Source organism: Lissotriton helveticus, chromosome 8 (assembly GCF_964261635.1).
Source record: "Lissotriton helveticus chromosome 8, aLisHel1.1, whole genome shotgun sequence".
In the NCBI taxonomy this organism is placed as follows: domain Eukaryota; kingdom Metazoa; phylum Chordata; class Amphibia; order Caudata; family Salamandridae; genus Lissotriton; species Lissotriton helveticus.
The window spans coordinates 864,147,547-864,165,150 of NC_136069.1; the positions used below are offsets into that span (position 1 = coordinate 864,147,547).

General features: G+C 46.6%; 1 protein-coding gene across 3 annotated transcripts in view; it reads right to left on the minus strand.

The window, feature by feature from the left end:
* CTPS2 (CTP synthase 2) overlaps window positions 1–17,604 on the minus strand; it is a 2,098,303-nt gene that overhangs the window by 323,217 nt on the left and 1,757,482 nt on the right. For all 3 annotated transcript variants that reach the window (XM_078657669.1, XM_078657667.1, XM_078657668.1), the window contains one exon: window positions 109–205. In XM_078657669.1, the coding sequence (XP_078513795.1) occupies window positions 109–205 (97 nt within the window). The remainder of the gene's footprint in view (window positions 1–108; window positions 206–17,604) is intronic.

The following is a 17,604-nucleotide window of genomic DNA, read 5'->3' on the forward strand; positions in this document are numbered from 1 at the left end:
TTCGTATATATCTTATAGTTTTTTACATTAGTTTTTATCTTCGCATATGATTACAAGTAAAAAATGCACAAATTACACTTCCTTTTGCTTCGTTGTAAAGTACAATACCTTGCAGTTCAACCACCTCCATTCTCTGCCCCTCTGTATCATGGCCGACAAACTTCAACCCCTTGTCTTCAAAATGATGAATGAACTCCGGGTTCACCTGAAAAAAAAACAGACATCTTGGTGTGGAATACTATATAGGAATGTTTATACAGTATACTGGCGACTTGATTCATCTCATTTTAGGTTAGCGCTGTTACATAGGAACTGTTTCTCAGATATTGTCACTACTTCAGAGTTCCTGAATGCATGGCAGCTATGATTCTAAAAAAGTGGTGCTATCCGAAAAAACAAAGGTTTTAAAAGCCAATATAATAAGAGGGCAACATCTAATTAGACACATAAATACAGTGAATTTTTAACATAAACAGTCATTTTAGATATATATGCCATTTTTGTACGCTTTTATTGTTTGTATAATTCTTTCTCTTCGCAGGGAAGCACAACAAAACATTTGATTGCTCAGTTTAATGAGTAAGTGCATGAAAGTACTTCGATGAGGCAGAAGGTAAAACATTACCGCATTCAGAAAAGAGACATTTACTTTAGATCACTTTTTGGCTGTCTTACAGAGCACATAAGTAGGGCAACGAAATCTTTGCTACAAATATAAGTTCTGGCTACAAAATCAGTTCTGCATCCATATTCATAGAATCAGGATTGCGTGGCGGCTGGTGACATTTGAAAGTGGTGAGGCGTAACATTTTTGCCATACTGCACGGCTGCGAGAGAGCGAGCCCGAACAACCCATGGGGTGTTTGGGGTCCCCCCCCAAGAACATTTTGAAAAAAGAGTGGATAAATGGTACGTTTTCAAGCAAATTTGCGGAAGCAGGAAGGTTAATAAAGCAATACAATTGAATTATTTATCATTCATGGCCAATTTTTATGAACCACAGAGGACAATCTTTGCATTTGCTGATGTTATCATTTGCCCATATTAACTTTTGAACACACTGATACACTTGTAATGGTTTTAACTATACAATAAATACATTCATTGACTGTGCAGTGCTGTACATCAATAAGGTGACACTATTTCCTAAAATGAATTTTCTGTTTTCATGCAAAAAACGCCATTTAAAAAAAAAGTGCAACAGTGACTTCACTACAACATTCTGAATCAGTTTTAGGTGTCACCGTTGCATAGCAGGAAGTCCACAATACAGACCCTGACTATAGTGAAACCACAATTAAATGTTAAGATTGATTACAGGTGATCTACCAATCAGGAAATGTCAGTTCCACTGCGCCACCCAAACTCCTAAATTGATTACTTAAGGAGCAGGCTGAACTTTCACTGACTTGCCAACATTCACTGTGAGGGGACCCATGAAGCACAGGAAACGTCCTAAACTAAATGTTCTAAAATGGCTGCAATGGGACAGGTATAGTTAATATACAAAGTTGTTAAGTAAATACATTTTATTGGGCACATAAAAACCAGACGTAATGAATCAATTCTGAGATTTATCATGAATATTGTCTATATATTTTTCCTTCCCTGTTTCGTACATACATTGTGTAGGACTTGGCCTTTTTGGCTAAAGTTCCCTAAACTTTTTGCTTTCCCCCTAGACCTTTTTCCTGTCATAGAGTTGCAAATTTAGATGCTTTGGGTACTTTGCCACTGCCGATCAGTGTCAAAGTACAAGTATTCCCTATGTAAAGTGTAATGGTAATTGGTAGGTCATGATTGGTATGTTTGCCTTACTAGTAAAGTCCCTGGTGATGTGCACTGTGTGTGCCAGGGCTAGTAATGCAAAGGCGCGCGGAGACGGGAACTCAGGCCTGCAGTGTAAGGCCTGCAGTGTAGGGCCTGCACGCAGTTTGCTAAGTTAGCATGTTGTCCTGACAAGAGCAACCACTTGTCAGGCCTTACTTTCCCTTTTTCATACACATTGGGCACCCCTGTGGTAGGTCCCTGGTAACCCCTGGGCAGGGTGCAGTGTAAGTAAAAGGCAGGACATATACTAAGGTGTGTGTTATGTCCTGACAGTGAAAAATACTCCATTTTGTATTTCACTGCTGAAAGGCCACCCTGCCCATAGCACAGAATGTGGAGGCTGTGTGTTGTATTTTTCAGCCTAGTTTCCTATAAGTTTAAAATGGAGAGGTGAAGTTTAGTATGTATGAACTCACAGTATCTTAACACATCTGTCTGTGAAAGTGAATTTGTCACTATGTGTTCAGAAACCACTCTTTTAGAAAGTGGCTGAGTTTTGTGCTCTAAGCATTTCTGTGTGTCTCTGTTGAATGTGGTTTGACTGTCTGGATCTGAAAAGTGAGAGGAGCTGGGAGAGGTCTTGACCCAGGGAGGGGTTGAGATGGCACCAGGCTGCCCTGCATCTGGAGAGTAGGGGGAAGAGAAGCCCGGGAGGTGAAAAGGCCTGGACTGGTGCTATAACGTAATTGACCCATCTCCTGTGAAGTGATTAAGGATCCAGACCCTCAGTATCAAAGGGAAAAAGGTGACACTGGGAGGGAGACACCCAGAACTGATTAAGGCAGGGGTCAGGGACCCATGAGCACATAGAACTTCAAAGACATGAAGGGGTATAACTAAGAGAACTGAAACCCCTAGAATTTGGTGTAGTTTTGAATAGCGAAATGGACAGGTTGAGTCTGCAAAGGCTTTGACCTCTTTCGTGGTTAAGAAGAACCTCGGCTAAGGAAGAAGTTGCTGAAGAGACTGCTGGATAGGACTGTCCCTTGCATCATGGTCTGGGGCTGGCCTGCAGTTTGTAGCTTTTACTAAGGAAGAGACTGAATTGAAAATGCATTGGGTGGTGTCCCCTCTTCTTGAACAGGACTGTGCTTTGTGATATGTCCTGAACCGCAAGGGCATGAGGTGAGCTGGCTTCCTGTTTGGAAACACTGGAACGTAAATGTTTCCAGAGAAGTCCAAAGCAACGCGGTGTGCGCGTGCTTTTGCAGCTTGAGACCCTCAGAAGTTGTGCCTTGTGATCGTGGCCACACAGGAGTAAGCTGAGTCTCGGACGCGCAGGGTGCGCGTCATCGTGCAAGCTGAGGCGATGGTGAAGAGCGCCTGGTAGTTGTGTGCACCGGGAGGAGAGAGGAGACTCGGACGCGCAGGGTGCGTGTCGTGGTGCAGCCAAGGAGTTGGTGAAGAGCGCTTGGTCATGGTGTGCACCGAGCAAAGTAGTGAGTCTCGGACGTGCAGGGTGCGTGTCGTGGTGCAGCCAAGGCGTTGGTGAAGAGCACCTTGTCATCGTGTGCACCGGGAGAAGAGGTGAGACTCGGAAGCGCAGGATGCGTGTCGAGGTGCAAACCGAGGCGTTGGTGAAGAGCACCTGGTCATCGTGTGCACCAGAGAAGAGGTGAGTCCCGGACGCGTGGAGTGCGTGTCGAGGTGCAACCAGAGGCACTGGTGAGTAGTGCCTGGGTAGTGTGTGCACCGAAATCAAAGTAAGTCCCCACAGTGCTGAGTGCGGGTCTCAGTGTCCACCAAGACAGCTGGAAGGAGGGCCAGGTCATTGGGCCCCCGGAGTGAAACAGTAGCGGCCCAGGCCGGCAGTGCCGGAGGAGCTGAGCCGCCAGCCTGAGCTCGCCATGCCCAGTGACGGAGTTATGGGTCAAGGCCCAAGTCGCTGAAGGAGGAGATGAGAGTGGGTTTGTGCCTCCCCAGGAAACGTGGATCATCACCTGGGGTGGGGTGCGGGCTCGGCGGGACACTCTCTCGACCTCTCGCTTCTGTCAGCTGCGCAAGCCTGTTGCTTCGGTTCGGATTGAGGCCTGTGCTGGCCCAAGGAGGGGCAGTACTGGGGCCGGAGTGAGAAGCTGTACTTTTGTGTCATCATTGTTACCAGAGCACCTAAACTGTCGTATTACACATTGCATTATTGCTAATGAACTATCGAACTGTTGTATGACGCCTGACCTTACTTGTGCCTGACAAACTAAATGCTTCGTGCGCTACACACTGCGTTATTTTTCCCTTGCATAGTACAAGATTGTAACGTGGCGCATTGCATTATTTCTTCATTGCACAGTACATGATTGTAGCGTGACACATTGCTTTGTTTCTTTCTTGCACAGAGCATGCTGGTAGTGATACGCATTGCATTATTCCTTCTATTGCAAAGTACATGATTGTGGCGCCACTTATGGCATTGCTGCTCTATTGCATGGTACAGGAGTATATCGTTACGGATTGCAGTATTTCTTTTCCTTTGCAATGTGTGTGATTCTAGCAATACGACCTGCCTAACCTTTGCAAACGGTTAGACGTAAGCTAAACTGTTGGTTAGAAGAGGTGGTTGGGATTAGAACCTACCAATCCACCGGAAGGAAATCTACCCATTATAACATGTTGGTTTTGTAGTGTGTGGTCATATCGTATATCTTATTATATAAAGATTATACTAAACTCATGTGGAGTCTGTTTGTGGTGACATCATCGGGTTGCTGTGAGAGTGGTGCACATACTGAACACTCGTACCTTGGAGATAAGCCTGGCTGCACATGCCAAGCTACTAAGGGGGGGAGCAGGTCTATCTCAGACTGTGTCCTTACTTGAAATGAGGGGGTCCGGATCTCGCACCTGGCACGTGGCGACAGTGGTGTGGAAAAGGGACTCCCGCCTCCAGTATTTGGTGGCGGCAGTGAGGGATAAGGACCCCCATTTCTAAGACATTGGATAAACAATTTTTGCAAACAGAAGACGGTGTAATATCATACTTATTTTACTTGTGATAAAGCAGGTTGTTCAATAACCTATTACAGTGCAACTTTCGAGACACGTCTCTTGTCAATGAATAGTGAGGTGTGAATGTAATTAAACCACATATTTATAAAGTATTTACACATTCATACACTTGTATTACATAGATATAAAATTCACAAATAACAATATCAAGAATCCACCGCAAGGGAAGACATGCACGTGGCCTCAGAATCAACACCTTTGAGTAGTAACTCACATTACTGGTGTGTCTCTCCTGCACCTTCTTCCCTTCACACCTAGCAGAGGCGTCACAATGACCCCAAGACCCCCTGCCCACTCTAAAGCTCAGCTGGCCAAACAAAGACTGGTGCAGTCTGTTGACACCATTGTGTCACTTTTATATTTAACCCCTCCCTCACAACTTGCTCTGCAAGGGATGGGCTGAGATGCAACAACTATAAAACCGAAGGGGCGCAGAATGAAAAGAAAGTGAGGTGAGAGAAGTCAAAATGATTATGGCAGAGGACCAGGTCGATACAAATCTGAATTACGATGGGACAAGGCAGAGTGAGTGGAAAGAAAAACAAGCATTGAAAATGCAAAGGTCTAGCCTTGGATTAAGTTAAAGCCATTTGCTTTGCTAATGGTATTGTATAGCAAAGCAAATGGCTTCAACTTAATGAAAGGCAAGACCTCTTGCATTTTTAATGCATGTTAGGATTGCTCTCTGAGTTTGCAGAGATGGCTCAGCTACTCAACGAGGTCTCTGTGAAGCCAGGAGCCTTATACTGCGGCTGGCACGCGCTTCACACTCTGTGTGTGTATGCCCACCCCACCTCTGCTGCACATTAAGAGGTAAAGCTCACAGGTAGCAAGGGATATATCTTCCTACCAAGAATACATTAGATTAGCAGAAAATAATGTCACACATTTCTTCAAACAACTCCAGGGGACTTATGTGTCCACTTTAGAAACCTGTGTTTGACCTCATATCAACAGGTTCAGAACCTAAAGGGTGCACTAAGATGTTCAAACTTCCGATGTCAGAAAAAATGAGCACAATTCTTTATCTATAAAAAAAACAGCTGCTTTGCGTGAAGGTGCGCTTTAAAACTACATGCAATTTATGTTACTTTCATGTGTGTAGACACACACACGTATTCAGAGTCTCCCACGCGGGATCTACAGTAGTTTAAATAACTTCACAAGTGCGCACTTATGCTTGCGTTTTAGCCCTGGTCTGCGCTGTATTAAGTGTAAAGACACACACACTCGAGCGAACACACATGGATACACACTGACACACACTGACAGAGACACACGCACACAATACGCATACACACTGACAAAGGCACACAGACAGGCACACACAGACACGTGCACACACGCACCAGTACCTGTTGGGGATCAGCCGCTGGTCTGCCCATATATACCGTGGATCGTGTGTTGACACAGCCCTTTCTCTGCACAGTGTAATACACAAATGGCCATTGTGCTGGGAGTGTGCTTTCTTCCTTCCAACAATGCGCCGGCTCTGTTCTCTCTGAGTAAAGACCCCCTGAGCGCTCCTTTTGTTAACGCCTCGAGCCTGCCCTCCAGGGGCCTGTGTGCTTCATACAAATTAAACACCAGCTGCTTGTGCGCTCCCTGACTAAGAGGGAGGCTCACCTTACTGTTCACTGAAGCCTCGAGGCCCTGCACCTGCTAGCAGCAAGCAGAGGCGCTGTGTGCGGCGCTTCACAACCAGGACAAAGCACACGTCATCACCCCGGCGGCCCCTCTGCTGCTTGTGCGCTCCCTGACAAAGGGGGAGGCTCACCTTACTGTTCACTGAAGCCTCAATGCCCTGCACCTGCTAGCAGCTAGCAGAGGCGATGTGTGCGGCACTACACAACCAGGACACAGCACACATCATCTCCCTGGCTGCCTCTCCCCTGCTTGTGCGCTCCCTTACAAAGGGGGAGGCTCACCTTACTGTTCACTGTAGCCTCGAGGCCCGCGCCTGCAAGCAGCTAGCAGAGGCGCTGTGTGCGGCACTACACAACCAGGACACAGTACACGTCATCACCCCAGCGGCCTCTCTGCTGCTTGTGCGCTCCCTGACAAAGGGGGAGGCTCACCTTACTGTTCACTGAAGCCTCGAGGCCCTGCGCCTGCTAGCAGCGAGCAGAGGCGCTGTGTGCAGCACTACACAACCAGGACACAGTACACGTCATCACCCCGGCAGCCTCTCTGCTGCTTGTGCGCTCCCTGGCAAAGGGGGAGGCTCACTTTATTTTTCACTGAAGCCTCGGGGGGTCGCATTACAGGCCCTGCACCTGCTAGCAGCAAGGAGAGACGCTGTGTGAGGCGCTATACAACCAGGCCTCACAGCACACAGCCTCTCTGCTGCTTTGTGCTCTCGGCTTAAAGAAAAACAAGAGAGCAGGACATGTGATCACGCCGTGCGCCAGACACGTGCATGTCTTTAAAACAAGCGCACCGTGGGAGCCAGAGGAGATGCCATGCGCGTGCACATCGTGTGTCCATGCGCGCACATGTAAATGTGAATGAGTAAATGTGTGTATACTTGTAAAGCGCACTATCTCCTGAAAGGTATCTTGGCGCTGTATACCGCTGTGGAACCCTTCCTGGCTTTCCCTGTGAGATGCCCCTTTACTGTGCACCTCCAAGGTGAGGCCAGGCATCCTAGCGCTTTCGGGTCCATTGTGGAGATTAAGCAAGCTATTGCCCAGAGTTGCAGAGTGGGACCCATGATTAGAGTAGGCACCTAGACGAGAATTATCGAGTCCGTGGACATTGAGCCCAAGACACTGCCGCGTCGGGAATTGAACCCTGGTCCCGGGTCAGAACTCTGCCTCAGGGTCTGCCGCTCTAATCGGTGAGCCACACTTCTCCACATCTCCACTTCTCGCACATCCTTTGTCTCCCTTCGTGCACCAAACCCACAACAATAATTCTCCACGGCGAAGCAGCGCATGCGCTGCATTCGCTAGGCGAGACCTAATGAGAGAGGGAGCAAGAATTAGATTGAGACAATGTCAGGCAGATGGGGAAAATACATTGATAGAAATGGGAGACAGGAGAGACAGGCGTGGGATTTAGACGGAAAATTAGCAAAAACAAAGAGAGAATCTGGAGGATAGAGGCAGAATGGCAGACTGACAGAAGGGAGAGATAGAGAAAGAGAAAAGAAGGGAGAGGTGCAGATGTGGAGAGAGAGAGAGAGAGACGGGGTAGCACTAATAAATAGAGCAGAGAGACCAGGGCAGTGGGTTCGATGTAGGGAGAGTGCTCCAGACTCAGAGGTGCACTTCTGAGAGGCATTGTCCTGTAGTGAAAAAGAAGAATGTGTGGGGGAGGTGGTATAAGCACACATGGAAGGAGTGATAGAGAACGAGGATAGACAAGGGGCGGAGAAAGGGAATGTGGCAAAAGAGCTGAAGGAGATTTATTGGGTGCGGGAATGTGTGAGAGAGAAGGTATGCAGCAGAGGGTGAGGACATGTGGCAAAGAAATCGAGCATCCCTAGGAACGAAAATTATTACTAATTGTATATGTTCGCCAGCACACCAATGCTTTACGATCAGAAACTAAGTTCAGAGGAATAGGAAATCCAAATGCTTGACTCGTTTGTGAAAAGTCTAATTGGCTACCTTAAAGCAACAGGATATCAAGACCCTCAAAACAGCTTTAAGGGCTCGGAAGAAGCCTGCTGACACACAATTCTGCCTGAGGAACTAACTGAATGTAGGTTTAACATGCTAAACTGCAAAGCTTTCCAATTAAACTCCCCTACTTGACAGCTACATTTTCCAAGCCTGTGCCTAAAAATATTCTAATCACTAATTCTTCCCAGTCATGTTTTGTTATTTAAGAAATACTTATTTAGTGCTGACGCGGTGAGCTGATAGACACTTCTGCGAGCTGAAAATCTAGTGGAAAACTAATCACATCTGGATGCGATTTGTATTCAACTTAGGCTAACGTTTCACCCTCTTACAGACACAAGGAAAGAAAAGACTGAAACCAACTTGCTTTCTTAAACAAGACCCCATGCATACAACTATTGCCATGTGCTGCCTTTAAAGCATAGTATGCACAGTTAAGGTGAAACAAGCCAATGGGGCCGCACAGCTTGAAAAAACATTACAGAGAAAACACAGGTTGTGGATTTATATTCCTATTCCTGTGTATAAAACCCAAGCTCATGTTTCAAACTATGGGGCATATTACCAAGGGGCTTATCGCCGCTTTAGCGGGAATTTTTCCGGCTACAGCGGCGATAATATTCTCGCCCTATTACCTAGCTGTCGCTAACACCAGTTAACGGCAGCTAATAGGCGATAGCGGGCATTTAGGGGCCCTCTATGCAGTCGCTAACATCGCTATCACCTATTACCAACTTTTGGAAATAATCGCGCTAAGCGTGATTATCTCCAAAAGCTAACGCCTGCCCAGAGCAGTTCTTAGCCATGTTATCCAATGGAAGGTGGATAAATTAGCTAAGAGCATTGTCACGATAACGCATGAATATCGCTGATTTCACAGCGATATCCATGCATTTCCCACGATTTTTACCGCTTTTGAGATAAACCTTGATAATATCAAGGTATCTCAGCGGTAAAAATCGTCGGAGCGCGGCGATATTTTTATACCCGCTAACCAATCTTAGCGATAATTATCGCTATAGCTTGGTAATATGCCCCTATGTTATAACTGGTGGAAGGCAAATACAAAAGTCTACGGACCGGAATGCCTACCAGAAATACCACCCCTCCCCCAGCTCGCTCGAGCCTTCACTGTTAAAACTTGGCAGGATGTCAATCTGTCTTCTCCTTAAACCTAGCGGCTACCTACGAGCTTCTTAAGACAATGGTGTTATATATTGCACTTTACGAGGAAGGGAGTTTTCACATGCCAGTGGTGGTCGGGGCGCTGGTATAAAAAGACGGGAAACAAAATGACGCCATAAAACATACAGAGGTATAACACTCAAACACTTGTGAGGGAGCAACACTCCATAGACACCAAGGATGGAAATAAAATGCACACCTACTGCTTAACAGAGTAGCCAAACAAAAGCCTCAAAAGGAACAATGTGCAAATATGTTGTGGAATATATTTAGTCTATGCTGGCATGACTGGGGGGGGGGGGGAACGGTAATTAAAATAGAAATGTACTTTCCCCTGGGTGAGGTCACGTGCCTCCGCCTCAGCGCCTGCTGCTCCAGGTCGTGTCTTGCGTCAGGAAGCAAGCAGGCTTCCTCCCTGCCCTCCCCAAGCCAATTACAATGCTGCAATGGCAGCGTTGTGATTGGTGCGGAGGGCGCCCAGCCGGGCGCCTAAAGGGAGGCCATTTTCTCAATGTAGTCTGCATGCAGCCTACATAGATAAAAAAGGAGAGTGCGCATGACTGCTTTGGGCATTACACTCCCTCCTGCCCTCAAGCAGGACAGCCCACCCTCCTGCCCCCAACCAGAGTGAGTAATTTACATTTGTAATTTACTCTTACACTTTAACTCAAAAGTGTTGACTTACAAGTCTCTGCACTCTGGAAATGGGTTTGGAGACAAATTTATGAGTTACTACTTAAAAAAAAAAAGTAGAAAGTCCAGTACCACACATAGCCAAGCACATAAAAAATAGTTTAAAATATAAGGAAATATAATTTAATATTTAAAAAATATAAAAATAAAAAATGTAATTTTTAATCATGAAATATTCAGAAAACATTTTTTGATTTTATAATTTAATGTACCATTATTATTTTATTACAATATTACTAATCTAATTTTCATGAATTCTATACATCACTGTTAATCATTGTTAGAAATGGGGGTCTCTAGTTGACAGGCTGTTACCCTTTCCAAGTAGGGATCCTTCTTCCTAGTCAGGATGAGGAGGATATTCTACTGAAATAACCCCTACTCACCCCTTTGGTAGCTTGGTACCAGCAGTCAGGCTTATCTCAAAGGAAGTGTGTAAAGCATTTGCACATAACCAACAGTAATACAGTGAAGACACTACAAAAGGACACCACACCAGTTTAGAAAAATATCCAATATTTATCTGTGTAAAACACAACCAAATTAGTAAAAATCCTACATACAATAATCAAAATATGCACTGTGCAAGAATAACCTTAGAAATGCAGTTTCTTAAAGTCGGTAGCTCCGCCCAGTGCTACTGCGGTACTGAACACAACTAAATCCAACAGTTTAGGTCGACCGCGTCGGTGTCAGAAGACGTGTAGACAGTACCTTTTCTTCCATCCGAGCACGGCAGTCGTTGAGGCTGCGGTATGAAGCTAAGCGGTGCGGCGTGCGGTGCCCTCAGGTCGCGGAGCAGGCAGAAGCTCGTGACCGTCGTCCAGCGGCATCGGTGAGATCAGGGCTGCAGTGTGAAGTGAGGCGGTGCTCGTCGCAGTGCTGACAGTCATGGTGCAAGCGGCGGCTGGCATCAAAGATTGGCAGGCGATGGGGCTAGTGTCGATGGGCCGTGGCTGCAGTGTGGGATGGGGCAGTGCTTCATGTAGCTTACGAGCGGTGCGCCTAGACCATGGTTCAGACCACGATGGTGATGTCAGCTAGCAAGGGCGGAGTCAGTTAGACCAGGGCAGTGGACTGAAGCAAGGCGGTGCGGAGTATTGTGCACACAGGTCGAGGTGCAAGCAGCAGCTCAGTGGCAGCAACACTCATCGTCATCGGTGAGACCAGGGTTGCATTGCAAAGAATGGTGGTGCCCTCTGTGGTGCCTTCAGGTGACGGAATCACAGGCGGCCTTGGTGATGGCGTAGAGTTGCGGATTCCCTGTGTGGCAACTGAGACATGCGGTCGATGAGGCGGTACCCAGAGGAAGGTGAAGTCTTTGCTGTTCTTGAGACTTCTTGAACAGGGACCAAGCTCTACCTCAATCCCTTGGAGAACCTCAAACAAAGAAGTTGCAGAAAGTTCAGTCCAGTCCTTTCTCTGCCCAAGACAAAAGCAGCTACTGCAGGCCAACACAGCAAATCACACAGCAAAGTGTTAGTTCCTCCTCACAGATTCTCCAACTCTTCTTCTTGGCAGGTTTCTGAGTCCAAAAGAGTTCTAAAAATCTGGAGTCTGGGCCTCAATATTCATACAGCCTTTTCCTTTGTTCTCTTATGACAGAGATTCTCTGGGCTTAGTCCAAACCAATTGTGTCCTATCTGGTCCTATCTGGTCCAGCTTCCTAGCAGGAGGTGGAGACAGCACTGTTTAAGGCAGACTAGGCCGATTCAGGTGCAAAGAAATCTCCACACACTACTCTGAAGCAGCCCAGGTCTATTCAGCTGAGCCCTGACTGATCTAGGAAAGGTAGGACACACCTCATGCCCACACCCCATAGGCTGTCTACAGTGAACACCGGATGGTTAGGCAAGAAAGTGCCTACTTTCTAAAAGTGGCATTTTCAACCACACAAAAGAAAAAAACATCTTTACTAAAAGATGCATTTTTGCATTCTGAGTTCAGGCATACAAAACTCAATTTCTCGATCTTGCCCCAATGAGAAGTTGTACTAGTAAGCTGTTACAAAGTATCTCCCATTCTATCCTATTAGACAGATAGCCTTTCAATAGTGAAAAACGAAATGCACTGTATTGCACTATCAGGACAGGTCACACACACTAATGCATGTGCTACCTTTCACCCACAGTGCACCCTGCCCATAGGGGTACCTTGGGCCTACCTTAAGGGTGACTAATGTGGAATAAAAGGGAAGGTTAGGGCTTGGCAAGCGTTTGCCAAGTCGACATAGCAGTAAAAACCTGCGCACAGACACTGCTGTGGCAGGCCTGAGAAACTTTTATGGGGCTACTTCTGTGGAAGGCACAACCAGTACTGCAGGTCCAATAGTAGCATTTTATTTACAGGCTCTGGCACTCTCAGTACACCTTACTAGGGTCTTACCTGTAAAACAAACATGCCAATCAAGGAAACACCAATCCATAACATAATTTACAGAAGGAGCACCAGCACTTTAACACTGAACAGCAGAGACACTAAACCAGCAAGTCAAAACCAGGAGGTCAGAAAGTAAAAAGACAGGGGAAACACATCAAAATATGCCACGTCTAACAATAATTATTAATGAATAATAAAAAGAAAAATGCAAACTGACCCTCGCATCAAAAATGGACAGGCTGTGCTTTTATGGTGGTTAGTAAGAATGTAACTTTCCATCCACTTTTCTCACTACTTAGACACATTTGTGAGGCCTTGTATGACACCAAAGAGGTCTTCTACAATAAAACAACATAAAGACTGAGTACTCAACTTGAGTCTCCTTCTTCCCTTTTTCCTTCCTAGACACACTTAATCAGACCTTCTCTGGAACTCTGTGAAATGCAGCATCCATGCAAAAAGACAAAAACAAGGAGAAATGAAAACATGTATTCTCGTTATGCCTGCCTCAAGGAGGTGCAGGATTTTGGCACACATTCCTATCTGCAATTCTTTTGCAGTCAACACTAATGAGTGGTTGCAGAGGAACGCCCATGCACCACGAATGGATTGCCCACTTGATGCAAAGAAAAGCTTTGTGTTATTTTTGGATACAATCCCTTGTAAATACCAGGATGTATGTCATCACAACGCATGCTTTTACTACGCATGCCTTTACTACGCAGGTTTTACAACGCAAGTCGCACGTACTAGAGAGCTAAGTCCATTTTTACACTTCACTCTAGTTATATACAAGGATGCGTGTATATCATAGCAAGAGACTTCTTGTGCTTCTCTATGCACCAAGGAACCGTATCTGTTAGTTTCCAAACGGAGACCCCAAAAATCGGGTGTGTGCACTGCGTGCGGGGTCAAAAAGGAACTCCACGTGGACCAGCGATGTCAAAACATCGCCGGTCCACGTGGAGTTCCTTTTTTTTCCATCGTCCGTCCATCAACTCGGTATTATCACAGAGACTCTCTCAAATAGAGGGACTTATTACAGTGAAAACTATCCTACCCGTGTCATAGTGGTCTGTTACCACCGTCTAGAAAATAAGCAAAAGCCTTGGTCTTTTAGTGTCCCCTGGGGTCCTTTGGGTTGCTGTCTATCTGGAAAAAGGTCCTGAGGAAGGTGGCCGAGTGCCGCCGAAACGCGCGTCGACTACCAGAGTGCGGGGTCTCATACTTAGTATTGAGACCGTCCTAGTGGCAGGGGGGGCTCCCTGTTCACTAGTACCCAGATTCCTTTTTTCTTATGTAGTGCATGTGGATGTTATGTTAGTATGTATGAGTGTGGATGTTGTTAGTGGGTGAGAACCTTCAGGGGCTTATGAATTGTTATATATATATCTTCCCTTTTTTTGATTAGTTTTTGTCATGAAATGTTACAAAAATATCGTTTTCTTGTTTGTATGAATTATGCAAAAAAAAATTTTTTCGAGAAATTGATTTTGTGATTAAATGTCTTTTCTGTACTTTTACATAATGAATATAAAAATATATCCTTGAGAGCAATGCTAATATCTAAAAAAATAAAAATAAATGTCATATATTTTTGAAAAAATTGAAAAACATGGTTGTTGTGCATTTATCACTGTCAATATGAAGAATATGATAAACACATATTATAAATAATTGTGGCCGTTGAGGGAACATCTTTCTCATTGTTCCCCTCCCTCACAGCAACAGCACCTTAATGCGGCGGCAGCAGGAGGATCACGACCCTGCCCAGCTCCACAACACTGAAGATACAGCACGGCACCGGGCCCCCACAGAGTTAGGGGGTACAGACATGGGACACTCACGCAGGGGTGCAGCTGTGCTCCTTCCAAAAGGAAGACACTCACGCAGCGCCATGCTGCAGACAGCGGGCGTGGATAAGCCCCAGACCAAGGGGGCAGAGGGAGCCTAGGGAATGCTACCCAGCCGGCCACATGCACCAAGCCACCTCAGGATAAAGGGGCAATAAGGAGATCTAGGGCGCCAATCTGTGGGAGAGCAGCCTAGCTCACTCCAAGGGAGCAGAGCAAGTCACCTAAGCACCACCCAGCCATACACATACCGGCAGAGGGAGCCCCTACAGGCACGCCTCAGCAGCGTGGGAGCCCAGTCGCAGCAGGGCCAGGCACCACACGAGCTAGAAGCTACAAGCAAGCAGAGAGACCGTTGGATGCCCGACCCTGGCGCACCAGGGAGCCCTCCGCACAGGACGAACAAAGCAGCACCAAGAAGACAAGCCGCCATGTGCGCCCAAACCTTTTCCCTCACTAACCCAGTTCCCTTTCTACCGAAACAGGGGGAACCGGCCATTAAATGGGAAGATTGGAAGGAATACTTCCTGAACTACTGGTCAGCTCTGGAGGACAAAAGGGGTGAAGTCTTCCAGAGCACGCGGAAAAAGAAGACCCTACTGCACAACTTGGGTCCATAAGACATCAGGGTGTACATGAACTTGGTGAAAAAGACCAGACCTGAAGTAGACGACGATGTGTTCCAACATGCCATTAAGGACTTAGACAGTCCTTATAAGCCAGTGGTGTGCATAGCGATTGACTGCTTCAATTTTTTCAGAATGTGGGGGAATCAGTAGATGACTACGTGGCGGCATTGAAAAGACTGGCAGTCACCTGCAAATTTGGAATACTCCACAATTACTTCATAAGGGCTCAAATCATCATGCATACGGTGAACAAGTCGATACAGGAGAAGTCATGGGTCAGTGGAGAAGCTCCCCTCAAGGAGATAGTGGCCATGGTAAAAAAGGTGGAACTCTCTAAGCGGTGTGCTGAAGCCGCCAAAAAGGAAAATGCCAGTAAAGATAACGTGAGCAAAGTAACAGACGCCACCCCACAAGAACATAAGCAGCCGTTTACAGGAGGCCCTAGACAGCTCAAGAAATATCCACTCAAGACAGCCATGAACCGGAAACCTCAAGCGGAAGACAAGAACAGTTGCTACAGGTACGGAAGCTGAGCTCAGGCGGCCCATGACAAACGATGTTCACTCTTCAGAGCCAAATGCATGTACTGTGGGATCATGGGACACTTTGAGAAGGTCTGCAGACGCAAACCCCGGAAAACGTCAGTCAAGTATGTGGCTCAAGACTCTGAGACGGAAGAAGGGGTCGGCGAAGAGGACAATGACAGTGTGTTGTTCATAGATGAGCATGTCTTGGGCATAGACTGTTCCCGGACACGAAAACCGTTGTGCGAACTTGCCATAGGGGGAGTCCTGTGGAAAAGTAAATTTTGCCATGTTATATGTGCCTACGTGTTCCCCATCCTATGTTATATGTGCATGATTAAAATGCATATGTATTCCCTATGATCGATTAAAGACGCAATTACAGTTGTGTCCATCTCTAGTATGCCAGTTTCCGGTCTTCGTGAATACAACGAATATCAGGCCTATGTAAAGCTACGTTGCCACGTTTTACAGTGTGCACGTTAATTCATTGAATTATCCCCGTTTCTAGGCCTCAAAAGGGCCCGGACTCAGATTCAGCTCCTGTTTCCTGAACCCTCTCCGAGGAGCGATACAGCCCCCACCTGTATCCCTGACCCTTAGCTTACTTTCATGCCTCGCAGTGCCCGGCTCGGCCTGGCTCTGCCTCCTAGTCTGCCAAGAGTATGTTATGATTCTAGTTATCAGTCCAGTCCTCCTTCTCTGCATTCCTAAGCTACTGAATCGCATCAATAGTTTCCGTTATGGTCTAGCCTTACTGTCTCCATGTAAGAGAAATACTGTATTAATATTCATAGAATATTCCCCGCACACGCACTACATATAGGACTATGTATGCACCAGCCTTAATGTCTGTTAGCCTTTACTCTGATAACTTTTGGATTCTATCAACATGTTCTCTAAAACACTAGATACTAGATATGCTTAGGTACATGTCGCTCTGACACTCCAGACTTTAGTCTCCTCTTCCAGCGCAGAAGTCATAGCCCCCAGTTCCTCCTGGTAACACGTCATTGTCAGTTTGCGCGCACCACTAGGTCAGAGGTCCCAGCTCCTCAGGTAGCCCCCTCCATGTTTCCGCCCCGTTTATGACATATTCTGTTACGTTTGCATCACATGTCTATGTATACGCCCTGTTCACGCCTTCTTGTTACCTCATTCAGTCCTTATCTTTCGCGACTGCTAAAAGCTCCGCCTACTGCTACGCCTACTGTATTGCCTACCATGTATTTTGTTTAACTATATATACTAATGTACTGTTATTAAAAGTTGCCGCTCTTGCCCAGATCCTGCCCCCGGCAGCTGCCATCCCATTCCCATGCAGGTTGTCCTGTTCCTGTCCTTTTATGTTTGATTAAAGCCTGTATACTCCAGCTACCTCGTATCTTGACTCTTATTTATTGAGCTAAACCGTTTATTTATTATAGTCAAAAATAGTACCGGTAATTAATTATTTATTTACCACATAATGGCGCCCGAATAGGGACTTGCTCTTTCCCCACGCGCCGGAGAAGCCACGCAGGCCCCCTGATCCTCTGCAGCCGTGACGGAACCATACCGTGCACGTGCAGATATTTCTGCTTCAAGTATCCCTCAGGCCCACGGAGGAGACGGAGGTTGCGGTCCAGCGTCCAGACGAGGCCGTGGAGGAACGCGGCGAGTCCCGACCAGAGCCCAAGCCGAGAGTCCAAGGTCCGAGGTATCCGGAGGCCCAACTGTAACTGAAGTCCGAAGTTCGTCCGTCCGTCGTCGTAGCAGTCCAGTCCAGTCCGAGGCCTTCCGTTCTTGCTGCCCGGTGAGTACCGTTGCTGGGGTAGTATCTAGACAGGGTCAATTAATTTGTCTCTGGTCCGTGGGTTTGGGTACACAGATCCAACAC